We start from the raw sequence: 13261 nt of genomic DNA, 5'->3' as shown, positions 1-13261 counted from the left end.
AGAGATGAGCTTGACCTTGCAGTGCCGATCATCAAGTGAAAATAGAAGGAAGATGACACATAAAAATGACCACAGATCGGCAGATAACCATGACATAAAGCAAATGATAAAGGAAAGAGCACATTATTCCAACAAGTTGTTCTGATTATTTATTTTGACCAACCCCTGTTATGATATGAATGATTTCCTTCCCATTTGGTAGCATGGTGATCATTGACTATCAACGATTTATTCTTTCCTTTTGTAAATATATTTACTTAGCTGATTTGTAGGAATTACGGGATGTGATTGTATCTTTACAGTTTGTATAAGAACTCTAGCCTAGCTTGTATATTTCAATGAATCAATACAGAAGATTATTCAAACTGCCATTCTATTCTTAAGATGATACCAGAGAGTCCAAGATCCTAGGATTTTTTTTGTTTCCTTGGTTTCTCTTCGTTCCTTTTTTCGGTTTTTCTTGTGAGCAAAGTCGCTTTTTTTGCCATGGGAGACTCCAAGTCGGTTGAGGTGTCGAACGATCCCTCAAGCCCTTTCTATATTCATCACTCTAATAATCCAGGGATGCATCTTGTTTCTACTCTACTTACTGGAAACAATTATAGCACATGGTCTCATTCAATGCGTATTGCCCTTAATGCAAAGAACAAATTTGGTTTTGTTGATGGGTCTGTGAAGAAGCCGTCAGACAAGAAAGCAACTGAAGCTGCTCTTTGGCAGCGCTGTAAAGACACGGTTCTCATGTGGATTTTAAATTATGTGAGTTATGGGTTATCAAACAGTGTGGTTTATGCAGAAACTGCACATGCTATTTGGGAGGACCTCAAGATTCATTTTTCACAAGACAACGTCCTACGAATTTTTGAGATTCAGTGTGATATTGCACGCTTCACTCAAAATCAGATGTCTGTGTCTGACTATTATTCCCAATTGAAGGGTTTATGGGATGAATTATCTTCTTACGGCAGCCATAAAAACTGCTCATATGGTGCCATGGAATACCGTAGCGAGAAAGAGGAGAAAAATAAGGTTATGCAATTTTTAATGGGGCTTGATGATTCATATGCAGCAGTGAGAGGTCAGATTCTGCTTGTAAAGCCATTGCCTTCAGTGCTCAAAGTTTTTTCAATGGTTAACCAAGAGGAGAATCAACGTGGAATTGCAGCCATCCCATAACCAAGTGTGGAAGGAGCAACCATGGCAGTTCAAGGTGGTCGAGGTAATCAACATAGCCGTGGTAGCAAGGGAATCGCAAGCTGCTACATTGCGATTATTGTGACATGGACCACCACACCAGGGAGACTTGTTACCAGCTTCATGGATATCCCGAAGACCATCGTCTCCATAAAAAGAACAAGGGAAAAGGCCGTGGTAAGGAGGGAAAACCTGCGACCAACCATGTTCAAGCAACAACTTCTTCAACTTCTTCCTCTACATTAGCAACACCGATGACTTTTACTCCTGAGCAGCTTCAACAACTCTTTGCTATGATGGCTGGAAATTTGCCATCTGAAGCACAGACCAATGCAATCTCAGGTTTGTTTTCCCATCATTCACAAGAATGGATAATGGATAGTGGCGCCACGGATCATGTTACAGCGCTTCCCCTATCAAACTCTATTGTGAACAAGTCTCTACCACTAGGAAAACTTCTGACTAGTGAAAGGGTTTCAATTAGTAGTATTGACAATTTTACTTTTGATCCCAAACTTTCATTGACTAACGTATTACGAATTGCCTCATTTTTGGTTAATTTGACATCCGTTAGTCGTTTAACAAAATCCCTTCAATGCTCCATAACATTTTTTTCGGATTTTTGTGTCTTACAGGACTTAAAGATGAGAAAGATGATTGGATGGGGTAGACAACGTGGAGGTCTTTACTATCTCACCAAACCAAACAGTAACCGCACCACTTCACCTTCACCTAGTTGCGTTAATTCCATTTCATGGCATCGTCGTCATGGTCATCCCTCTCCACAACGACTCCACCTTTTAGCTAAGCAATCGTTAGATGCTTATTCTTATTCAAATAAACCTTATGATGTTTGCCCATTAGTAAAGCAAACTAGATTGCCTTTTCCATTAAGTCATATTTCCAGTAAACGCATTTTTTAGCTTGTTCATTGTGACATTTGGGGACCGCACAAAATTTCTACTTATAATGGGGCTCGATATTTCTTAACAATTGTTGATGATTTTTCTCAAACCACTTGGCTCTTTTTGATGAGACATAAATCTGAAACACAACAGTTAATTAAAACTTTCTTTTCTTATGTAGAAACTCAATTCCATCACAAAATTAAGAAAATTCGAACTGATAATGGTAGTGAGTTTTTGTCCCTACATTCTTTCTTTTCTGAGAATGGTATGATTTTTTAACGTTCTTGCACAGATACTCTACAACAAAATGGAGTGGTCAAGCGAAAACACCGTCATATTTTGCAAGTGGCCAGGGCACTACGCTTTCAGAGTCACTTACCTTTGTATTTTTTGGGAGATTGTGTCCTTACTGCAATCTACCTCATAAATCGCTTACCCACACCACTTTTGTCCAATAAATCACCTTTTGAGGTTCTTTATGACCGTCCACCATCGTATGCACACTTGCGTACTTTTGGATGTTTAGCTTATGCCACCAATGTTCAACCTCTTCATAAATTTGATGCATGAGCCAGCAAATGTGTCTTTATAGGATATCCCTTTGGTAAAAAAGCATATAAGTTGTACAACCTTTCTACTCACAAAGTATTCACCAGCCAAGATGTTGCTTTTTCATGAGTCTAATTTTCCTTTTATCACCACTCCTTTAACCCAAACTCAAGAACCTGTCTTGCCTCTTCCTACTCATGATGACATTGAGACCCCACCCACTCATGTTGAGTCCATCTCACCATCCCCTCAGGTTGACAATGAGACTTCATCCAACTTCATTGCTACACCTCTCTCAAACCAAACAGTCACCAATAGCCCTCCTCCATCACCTAGTCCACATGTTGCCCCCTCCATACGCCACTCTGATAGGCCTAAACGTACACCTACTTACCTTGATGACTATGCTTGCTCTCATGTTTCCTCGTCTTCCCCACTCAATGCATCGACTCCAGGTTCTTCTAAAAAATGTACTCACCATCCTTTATGCAAGTATATTTCTTATAAAAATCTTTCTCCATCTTATCAAAGTTTTATTGCCAATATTACTCTCTCTGTTGAACCTAACACATATGCAGAGGCTGCTAAAGATCCTCGATGGTGAGAAGCCATGACCTCGGAGATTCAAGCTCTCGAAGTTAATGCCACTTGGTCTTTGACTGCACTTCCACCTGGCAAGGCCCCTATTGGTTGTCGTTAGGTATACAAAATCAAGCACAAGTCCAATGGCACTATTGAGCGTTACAAAGCTCGTTTAGTGGCCAAGGGTTACACTCAAATTGAAGGTGTTGATTACCAGGATATGTTTTCCCCGACTGCAACGTTGGTTACGTTTCGTTGTCTGCTTGCTATTGCAGCTGCTAGTGGCTGGTCCCTACATCAAATGGATGTCCACAACACCTTCCTACATGGTGATCTCTATGAGGAAATATATATGGTTCCACTTCATGGTCTTCGGCGACAGGGGGAGCATTTAGTATGTCGTCTTCACAAGTCTTTGTATGGATTAAAGCAGGCTTCTCGGCAGTGGTTTTTTAAGTTTTCTGAGGCTATTTGTGCAGCTGGGTATACATAGTCCAAAGCCGATTATTCCCTTTTTACAAGAAAAGTTGGCAAATCGTTCACAGCTCTCCTTATTTACGATGATGATATCTTGATCACTGGTAATGACATGACGGCTATTGGTTCTCTTAAATCTTTTCTGAATAAACGCTTCTGCATCAAAGATTTAGGAGCCCTTAAATATTTTTTTAGGAATAGAGATTGCTCGTTCAAAAAAGGGGATCTTTATTTCTCAAAGAAAATATTTATTGGACATTTTGAAAGATTTGGGTCTTTTGGGAGCACGATCAGCTAGCTTCCCCATGGAACAAAATCTGAAGCTACTTCCTAATGAAGGAGATTTACTTCACGATATGTCCATCTATCAAAGATTAATAGGACGTTTGATATATTTAACTATCAGTAGACCCGATATTACTTTTGCAGTGAACACGTTGAGTCGTTTCATGCAACATCCTCGCAAGCCTCACTATGATGCAGCTTTACGTGTTTTGAGATATTTGAAGGACACTCCAGGTCAAGGTATTTTGTTTTCCTCACAAAGTTTGTTACAATTGAAGGCTTTTTTTTATGCCGATTGGGCAGGGTGTTCGGTGATTCGACGTTCTACTACCGGATATTGTGTTTTCCTTGGAGATTCTTTAATTTCATGGAAAAGCAAAAAGCAGCAGACTGTCTCATTATCTACTACAGAAGCAGGGTACCGTTTAATGGCTGCTACCTGTTGTGAGCTCACCTGGTTACAAAGTCTTTTATGTGATTTACGTATTAAAGATATGGGCGCTGCTGTTTTACACTGTGATAACCAAGCGGCTTTTCACATTGCCGCTAATCCTGTTTTTCATGAGCGGACACGCCATATAGAGATTGACTGTCATTTTGTTCGAGATAAAATTCAAGGAAAGGTAGTCACCAAATTTGTTCCATCTTCAAGGCAAGTTGCTGACATATTCACGAAGCCTTTAGGAAAAGAACAATTCCATTTTTTGCTGAGCAAGTTAGCGGTTTTTGACATTCACTTGCCAACTTGAGGGGGAGTGTTATGATATGAATGATTTCCTTCCCATTTGGTAGCATGGTGATCATTGACTATCAACGATTTATTCTTTCCTTTTGTAAATATATTTACTTAGCTTATTTGTAGGAATTACAGGATGTGATTGTATCTTTACAGTTTGTATAAGAACTCTAGCCTAGCTTGTATATTTTAATGAATCAATACAGAAGATTATTCAAACTGCCATTCTATTCTTAAAAAACCCCAGGGTACAAAAGTTTATATAAAGTACGAGAGAGTAAAACCTTCTTTTCACAATAACTTTTCATACACAGCACATTATCAGTACAAGAAAAACCATTGTGTACACCCAATGTACATACATTTTCTTCCAAAGGTACATCGACCTTAAAATGGGGAACCAAACTGGAGGACCCTCTTCCAAGATGGTATGTTGCTAATGTCATCCCACAATGCAGAGACATGCTTTCTGTCCTTGATCATATACTCCTTCCCCATATTAGCCACCAAGAATTGAGTGAGCGGAAGGTGGCTAAAATCAGCAAGGCTAAAGAAATCACCAGCCAAGTACTTACTCTTCGACAGCCGCTCCTCGTAAATGTCCAACACTATTCCCAACTTTTCTTCACTTTCTTGTATGATCTTAGGGTCTGAAGGAAAGCCCAAAACTGAGGCAAAGAGAATGTGAAGGACCATATTGTAGCTAGGTGGGTGGAAGTTGTGTGCTTCAACTTCCAGCCATTGTTCCACAAGCCCTCTTTCCTCAATTTTCTTCCCCAGCAAATTAGTCCCTTGTGACTTATACTTTTCTATGTATTACCTTATGATTACGCGTGATTTTGCAGATCGAAGACGATTTATCAAACAACTGGCAAGATTTCAGAAAGATGGACCAGTGGAGTTTTATCTCAAAAAAAAAACCTTCGGTTTTATTAGTAGTGGAATCATTAATTACGTGTTGTATTTTATTTGCTCAGGTTTCCGATGTGCAACTTTACATTCTTAGTAAGCAACTTGTTAGATCATTGTATTGGTGAACTTCTGAGCCTTAAAATTTTGTTACAGGACAATATTAGTAGCAGAGAAGGTCGAATAGGTCTTCTCCGGGAGATCCTCTTTGGTCAAGTTCTTGTTACAAAACTTGAGAAGTGATCGGATTCGACAAACTTCATAATTATATTCATTCACAGACTTAAAGTCTTGGAAGTGCAAATGTTTGTAGTCATGTCTTGCTTTAGGCAAGAAGATGTCCTTTTGGTAATCAAAATGATCAGCCAAAGCGACCCAGAGTGCTCATGGATCTTTCACAGCAAGGTACTCGGTTTGCAATGCGTCATGAATATGTCTTTGGATGAAGATCATGGCAGTGGCTTTCTCAGTTTCGCCAACCAGGTTATCCATCTCATCTTCAATGGCGGGACACAAATTCTTTACAGTGAGGTGGAGCTTCACATCTTGGACCCACTTGAGTTAGTTCCTTCTAGAGATCTCTAAAGCGGTGAAGTCGAGTTTTTTAAAGTCGACATGCCCCTATCTCAAAATAAATAGACAAAATGTGGTTAGTGTGATGGAGAAAAAAAATCAATCCATTCACATAGAAGTAGAACATTCAGATTCTAATAGACATATATTGGTTTAATTTACATGAAAAAACTTTGTGTTTTTCATGGGTGATGTTTTTTAAGGAAAACTTCAGGCTTCGAAATAATTATGAACTTCAGGTTCATATGTTCCTACAGACAAACACAAATATATATACAGAAATATACAACAATAAAATATGCAAATAGAACTTTAGGTCTAGAATTATAATTGAATTAATTATTTGGACTTCGGGCAAAAAAATTAAAGTGTGGGTGAAAAATTATAAAACTCATAGGGCCTAAAAAATAGGCATTTAAACTTAGGGCCGAAAATAATAGGCCAAAGCCCACAAGCTGGGCAGAGTAATTTGAAATGTGCAGCCCAAGCCCAAAACTTAGGCTAGGTTGGGCTCAGATGGGCTACAGGCCCAAACATGGAGGCACGAATATGCTGCTTCACAGCGCGTATGTTCCCAGGGGGTGCGATCGAGTGCATCACAGGCTAGGTGCACAAAATCACCATCTACGAGCTGGGATCTAGTGTGGTTAGATGCATGAAACTCGGAAAGCCCTTCAGGGGCTTGGTTATGTTGCGGTAGACCTAAGCCATATGGGTTGGTGTTGCAAGTGGGTTTAGGGTGAACAACAACTGGGCTTGGTTCATAGGCCCAGGAAAAAGTTTATTTTTAATTATGTTAATAGGCCGATAAGGGTCTAGGCCCAAAGGGCCATGGGTCAGACCAAACACAAACCCCAACCATGTAGGGTGTGCGCAACAGTGAAGATGCCCGGCGCCGCTGCTTCTGGCAGCCATGTCTGGGTTGGTAAGACTCGAGGAAAGTCACGGTGGTGAACGAAGATGGTTTAATCTCAAAGTTTCAACAACCAAACCCTAGAAAAATTCAAATTGAATTTTCAAAAAAAATTCCGATAAGATTCAAGCGAATCTCGGTCCAATTTTCGTCGGGGACGACTTCTAGTCATCGATGACAATGACCAAAGGCTCTGGGCGGTCGCTACAGGCCATGCCCGTGATGGTCGTGGACAAAGACGCCATTAATGGCGTCAAGGTTTTTCTGGGTTGCAAAACCCGGAGCTTCTGGCTTCGTGGCTTAGTTTATCTTGGCTAGGCGCGAGGAGCCCAGAGACTTGGCTTAGTTTATCTTAGTTTATCTTAGTTACATACATAATTTATGTAGAATCTAAAATTTGAAAAACGTAAAGTTGGGTCATGCATTATGGTGAATGTTCATGCTATCAAGGCTACAAAAATATCAAGATAAAAACCGTTGTTTTAAAAGAACCTGATTGCGTGATGATATTGACGAACTGGTTTGATGCAAAAAACTTCTGTGTCAGATTCCTAATCACAGCGGTAGGAGTGTGCTGATAACGTGTTTTGGCCTATATTTAACTAACAAGGGAAAGAGGGTTGGCGGCACAGAGAGAGATGTGTTTGTAGGGTTGTGTAGAGGATGTGTTATTTCCCCACGCAGTGCCTTTATTTATAGTAATAAGAAAGGGAAGAAATCCTTCTCCTCCCAGGAATACAAGTCCTAATAGAGAAGAATAACTAGAATAAAATATATTCTATTATTTACACAATCACACTTAAATAAGAAGTTTATAACAATTTGAAGTTGCTTTAATTTTGGCAGCTAAGGTGAGGGATGCCAATCCATGTCATGAGACATCCGGTTTGACTTTTCAATTGGAAAATATTTATGCTGCAATTTTTCAACTATTAGTGTTGATTTGGATATTTTGACATCTGCTTTGGAGATGCTCTAAGTTAGTAGGGGAAAGATAAATTATGTACATATAAATGAATTACTATTGACCCTTCAAAAATCTCATTGTGCAATCCTCACATATGTATTCTTCTTTTTAAATATAAATATTTAAAAGAAATTAAAATACTAATAACAATTTCGTATAAATATGGCATATAAAATGGAGGCCATGACATAAAACAAGTACACGGTGCCAAATGCGATGAGAGAGCATCTGAAATGCATTGAAGTTATAGATATCTATCTGCCCTGTTTTGTATTCATATGACAAACAACCGTCTCCTTCATAGCCAGCCACGACTGACACTTACATGCATAGTATCTTTTCGGTTTCACAATAGAACCTCCAGCTAGTCATACCTCAAGCTAGAACGGAATATGCCAATTATGAAATTTAACCTCAGAATCTTCTCAACTAGTCAGGCGGAAATTCTGAGTGCAAATCACACCTAGAAATCCATCGTAAGTTTGCTTGATTTGTTAGAAAAAAGTTCGTGAAACAGTTTCCAGCTTGGACATAAGGTATAGCATCCTATGCCCAAACTGGCAGAGAGGGCTTCCCAATAAGCTACCAACTTTAACAAAACGCTCCCAAATTCAGCTTAAGCCATAAGCATTCATGATCCATAAAGCGATTGAAACCATTAGTTACATATCCAGCAAAAAAAGCTTACTTGTGTACCGACAGAGAAAGCAAATTACAAGGAGCGGATGATCTCATTATTCCCACACGTTACTTTCAACTATTTATTCTGACCAAGCTCCAGAACCGGCGAATCCAACGCTCCTCTACAATAACTCCTTAACGTGACAATGTTGCGAATGCAACAATTTCTTTAAATACCTTAAAACGGCGCACCAAATTGGAGGACCTTCTTCCAGGATGGTCTGCTGCTAATATCATCCCACCAAGCAGAGACATGCTTTCTGTCCCTTATCATATACTCCTTCCCCATACTATTGGCCAAGTAGTGGGTGAACGGAAGGTGGCTAAGATCAGCAAGGCTGAAAAAATCACCGGCCAAGTACTTGCTCTTCGACAGCCGCTCCTCGTAAATGTCCAACACCTTGCCGAGCTTTTCTTCGCTCTCCTGGATGATCTTCGGGTCTGAAGGAAATCCCAATCCCGAGGCAAACAAAATGTGCATGACCAAGTTGTCGAGTGGCGGGTGATAGTTGCTTGCTTCAACCTCTAGCCACTGTTCCACAAGACCTCTTTCCTCAATCGTCTTTCCAAGTAAATCGGTCCCCTGGGATTTGTATTTTTCAGCGTAGTACCTTATGATTGCGCGCGATTCTGCAAATCAAATTTGGACGGTTTTATTACAGAACTTGTTAGGTCACTACACTTATGCAGAAGAGAAAAAGGAGAACAAGGTTTTCATCAAACAATTTACACAAAATTTCTCGCTGCCGAAACATTAGTGATCAAACTTTGTTGCTTTGGGAAAGTCACTCAAAAGGTTCCAGGCAAGATAAATATACAAAACATAATTACTGGGGTGAATACTACATAACCATGGCAACAAAGTTATCCGGCTTCTGATCTGAAAAACAATCACCTTCCAACTGAAAAAGCCGCAAGATCGATGCGGTTTACGTCAAACGATATATGAAGTTAAGAATATAACATGCTACACTTTTTATCTATCAAAAATTTCCTACGATACTTCACAATTTTCAACTTATATCCGCTACAGAGAAAACACAAACAATATTAATCAAATTAATATTTATCTGCAAACAAGAAAGGATAAAACTTGACAACCGTTGATTCAAATTCAAAAACAGGCATACCATACAAAGTATAATCCCCATCTTGGATAACAGGAACTTGTCCAAAGGGCTGCATTTTTAAAGACAAAGCAACGCGAAGATCAATATATTTATAGTTTCCGAGAAGATTAATACGAGTATGGCAATCACGATTAACAAATGAATGAATAGCTAAAGCTAACCTGTAATTTGAGAAATTCCGGAGATTTATGTTCACCCTTGAAGAGATCAATGGGGCTGGTCTCAAATTCAATCTCCTTCTCAACAAGGCACACCAGCACACGCTTCGGCGAAGCATAGAAAGGGCCGTACACCTTCACCACCATTGCAATTGTCAATTTGAGAAATTTGAGAAACCAAGAATTTAGTTCGTGCAGAACAGAGTTTGGCATCCAGTTCTTATAGACTCTCCATTTCTTTGAGAGCAACTCCAGCCCTTGAAAATAGGCTGGGCCTAACCCTACAAAAATCTTATCCGAAATTAAAAATAAAAATAATTTTTATTATTTTATTAAAAATTTAATAATACTTTAATACGAATTAGTTAAATTTTGGACCATCATGTTTTTTAAAGAAAAAGATGCATTAAATAGGCTGGATATTTAAAGATAATTAAGATCAATTATTGTTTATTTAAGTGAATTAAATAGGTTGGATATTTTTGAAAGTGAAATTGCTATGATGGGAGACACGGTATCCGAAATTAAAAATAAAATAATTTTTTATTATTTTATTAAATTTTTAATAATACTTTAATACGAATTGATTAGATTTAGATCAGCATATTTCTTAAAGCTTAAGATGTATTTGACCAATTATTATTTATTGAGATTAATTACAATTATTTGAGTGGATTAAATAGGCTGAATGTCAGCATATATTTTAGGAGGTGGATTGTCTGCCCTCCTATTTTCATACTCTTCTCATCTCCTATGTTTGTGTGGTCACAATTAAGGCACGTCAATATTTTATATTGATTTTTTTATAAAAATAATAAAACAAAATGTAATAGGAATATAAAATGTTAACGTGTCTTAACCGTAACCAGATAAAACAGAAGATGATGGAAAGAGTATGGAAATGGGAGGGCAGACAATCCATCTAAAAAATATGCTAACATCCAGCCTATTTAATCCACTCAAATAATTGTAATTAATCCCAATACATAGTAATTGGTCAAATACATCTTAATCTTTAAGAAATATGCTGATCTAAATCTAATTAATTCGTATTTGTTGTAAACATTCCTAGTTTAAGTATGATTGTGTAAATCCTAGATAAGATTTGATTCTAGTTATCCTTTCCTATTACAACTTGTATTACTTGGAGGAGAAGGAATATCTTCTCTCCCTTTACTACTATAAATAAAGGCACAATGTAGGAGGGATAACAACACACACATTCCCCTACAATTCTACAAACACACATCTCTCTCCTCTCTCTCTCTGCCGCCGGCCCTAGTCCCTCTGTCAGATAAAATAGACCACAACACGTTATCAACACGCTCCTACCGCTGCGCTTAGGAATCTGACGTTGGAGATTTTTTCTGCATCAAACCAGTTCATCCATATCATCACGCAATCAGGTTCTTTCCAAACAACGGCTTTTAACTCGATATTTTGCAAGCCCTGATAGCATGAACATTCACCATGATGCATGACCCAACTTTACGTTCTACGTATTTTAGATTCTACATAAATTGTGTATGCTTCATAATCAAAATTGCTACAATTATGTGAATTTGATATTTGTCATGAATTGAATCCTACATATGTACATGCATTGAAACTATTATTTGCATATGCATCAAAGTAAATATGTGATTCATTGAATTATCTATGCATCTAATCAAAAAAAAAAAAAAAGTTTCTGGGCTCGCCTGGAGCGGCCCGCATACCAAAAAAAAAATAAAAAATTTAGGGCTGCACACAGCAGCCCATTCCCCTCTTCTCACCCCGTGGGCCTGTAATCCCACCCGAGGGTTCTTGGCTTATACTTTTAGGCCCCGAGATTTTATTATTTAATATTTTTTTTTAAATATGGGTTTTTATATTTTCACCCACACTTTAATTTGGCCCCGAAGACCAAAAATAAATTAATTCACTTATCATAATACAATATCTCTGCATATATTCTTTGCATATTTGTTTGCATATATATTTGTGTTTGCCTGCAGGAATATATGAACCTGAAGTTCATAATTACTTTGAAACCCGAAGTTTCTTATACACATGCCTTGTTAGAAAACCCGAAGTTTTCACTTAAACATATCACCCATGAAAACCCGAAGTTTTTCATGCAAAATTAAACCAATACATGTCTATTAGAACCTGTATGTTCTACTCCTATGTGAATGGATTGATTTTTCTCCATTACACTAACCACATCTTGTCCATCTATTGTGATAGGAACATGTCGAACTTGAACAAACTCGACTTCACCGCTTTGGAGGTTTCTGGAAGGAACTACCTCAAGTGGGTTCAAGATGTGAAGCTCCACCTCACTGCAAAGAACTTGCGTCCTGCTATTGAAGAAGCAACGGATGCACCTGTTGGCGAAGCTGAAAAAGCCACTGCTATGATCTTCATCCGAAGACATATCCATGACGCTCTGCAAACTGAGTACCTTGCTGAGGAGGATCCACGTGCATTATGGGTCGCTTTGGCTGATCGCTTCGATCACCAAAAGGACATATTCTTGCCTGAAGCAAGACACGACTGGCAGCACTTGCGCTTCCAAGACTTTAAGTCTGTGAATGAATATAATTCTGAAGTTTGTCGAATCCGATCACTTCTCAAGTTTTGCAATGAAACTTTGACTGAAGAGGATCTCCTGGAGAAGACCTACTCGACCTTCTCTGCTTCTAATATTGTCCTGCAGCAACAATATAGAGCTCAGAAGTTCACTAAGTTCTCGGATTTGATCTCTGTTTTACTTCTTGCTGAAAAGCAGAACCAGCTGTTGATGAAGAATCATCAAGCTCGACCTACTGGGGCTACTGCTGTGCCTGAGGCACATTATAGCACTAATCAGCACCCAAAACGCCAAAAGATGCGTGGTAAGGGCGGCCAGAAGCCATCCCACCAAGGTCAACAGAGCCAAGGCCCATCCAAGGGAGGAAACAAAGCCCAGAAGCGCCCAAACCTCACTCCCAAGGCCCCGAACTTCAAGAATAAGGGCAAAGCACCTGCCACAATGAATGACGATATGTGCTATCGTTGTGGTTCCAAGGACCATTGGTCCCGTATTTGCCGTACTCCCAAGAAGGTTGTGGATGCATATCATTCTCGTCGTACGAAGTTTGAATCAAACTTCCTGCAAGTGGGCGAACCGGAGACTACAAAGATGGAGGTTTCTGATTTTCAGGAGGATACCACT

At 38.9% G+C, this 13261-nt stretch overlaps 1 protein-coding gene and 1 long non-coding RNA gene across 2 annotated transcripts in view; one reads left to right on the top strand and one right to left on the bottom strand.

Annotated features, from left to right (window-relative positions):
* The window catches only part of LOC126611149 (uncharacterized), a 72575-nt gene extending 63261 nt beyond the window's left edge, over positions 1-9314 (top strand). The window contains exon 3 of the long non-coding RNA XR_007618721.1: positions 9094-9314. This is a non-coding gene — a long non-coding RNA (uncharacterized LOC126611149). The remainder of the gene's footprint in view (positions 1-9093) is intronic.
* LOC126611145 (glutathione S-transferase F9-like) lies at positions 8684-10331 on the bottom strand. The gene is made up of 3 exons (XM_050279327.1): positions 10066-10331; positions 9905-9953; positions 8684-9404 (listed from the first exon to the last, which is right to left on the bottom strand). The coding sequence occupies exons 1-3, from the start codon at positions 10273-10275 to the stop codon at positions 8953-8955; spliced, it is 711 nt and encodes a 236-aa protein (XP_050135284.1). The 5' UTR covers positions 10276-10331; the 3' UTR covers positions 8684-8952.
* Positions 10332-13261: the final 2930 nt, after the last annotated feature.

The sequence above is a fragment of the Malus sylvestris genome, chromosome 17 (assembly GCF_916048215.2).
Source record: "Malus sylvestris chromosome 17, drMalSylv7.2, whole genome shotgun sequence".
Classification (NCBI taxonomy): Eukaryota; Viridiplantae; Streptophyta; class Magnoliopsida; order Rosales; family Rosaceae; genus Malus; species Malus sylvestris.
The sequence above is the reverse complement of the archived record's forward strand: the minus strand, read 5'-3'. Positions and strand labels throughout refer to the sequence as shown.

Coding starts and splice junctions, on each gene's coding strand:
- LOC126611145 (XM_050279327.1), bottom strand. CDS start 10,275: ATGCCAAACTCTGTTCTGCACGAACTAAATTCTTGGTTTCTCAAATTT. Junction 9,954..10,065: donor CGGAATTTCTCAAATTACAG/GTTAGCTTTAGC, acceptor TTAAAAATGCAG/CCCTTTGGACAAGTTCCTGT. Junction 9,405..9,904: donor TGGGGATTATACTTTGTATG/GTATGCCTGTTT, acceptor TTTGATTTGCAG/AATCGCGCGCAATCATAAGG.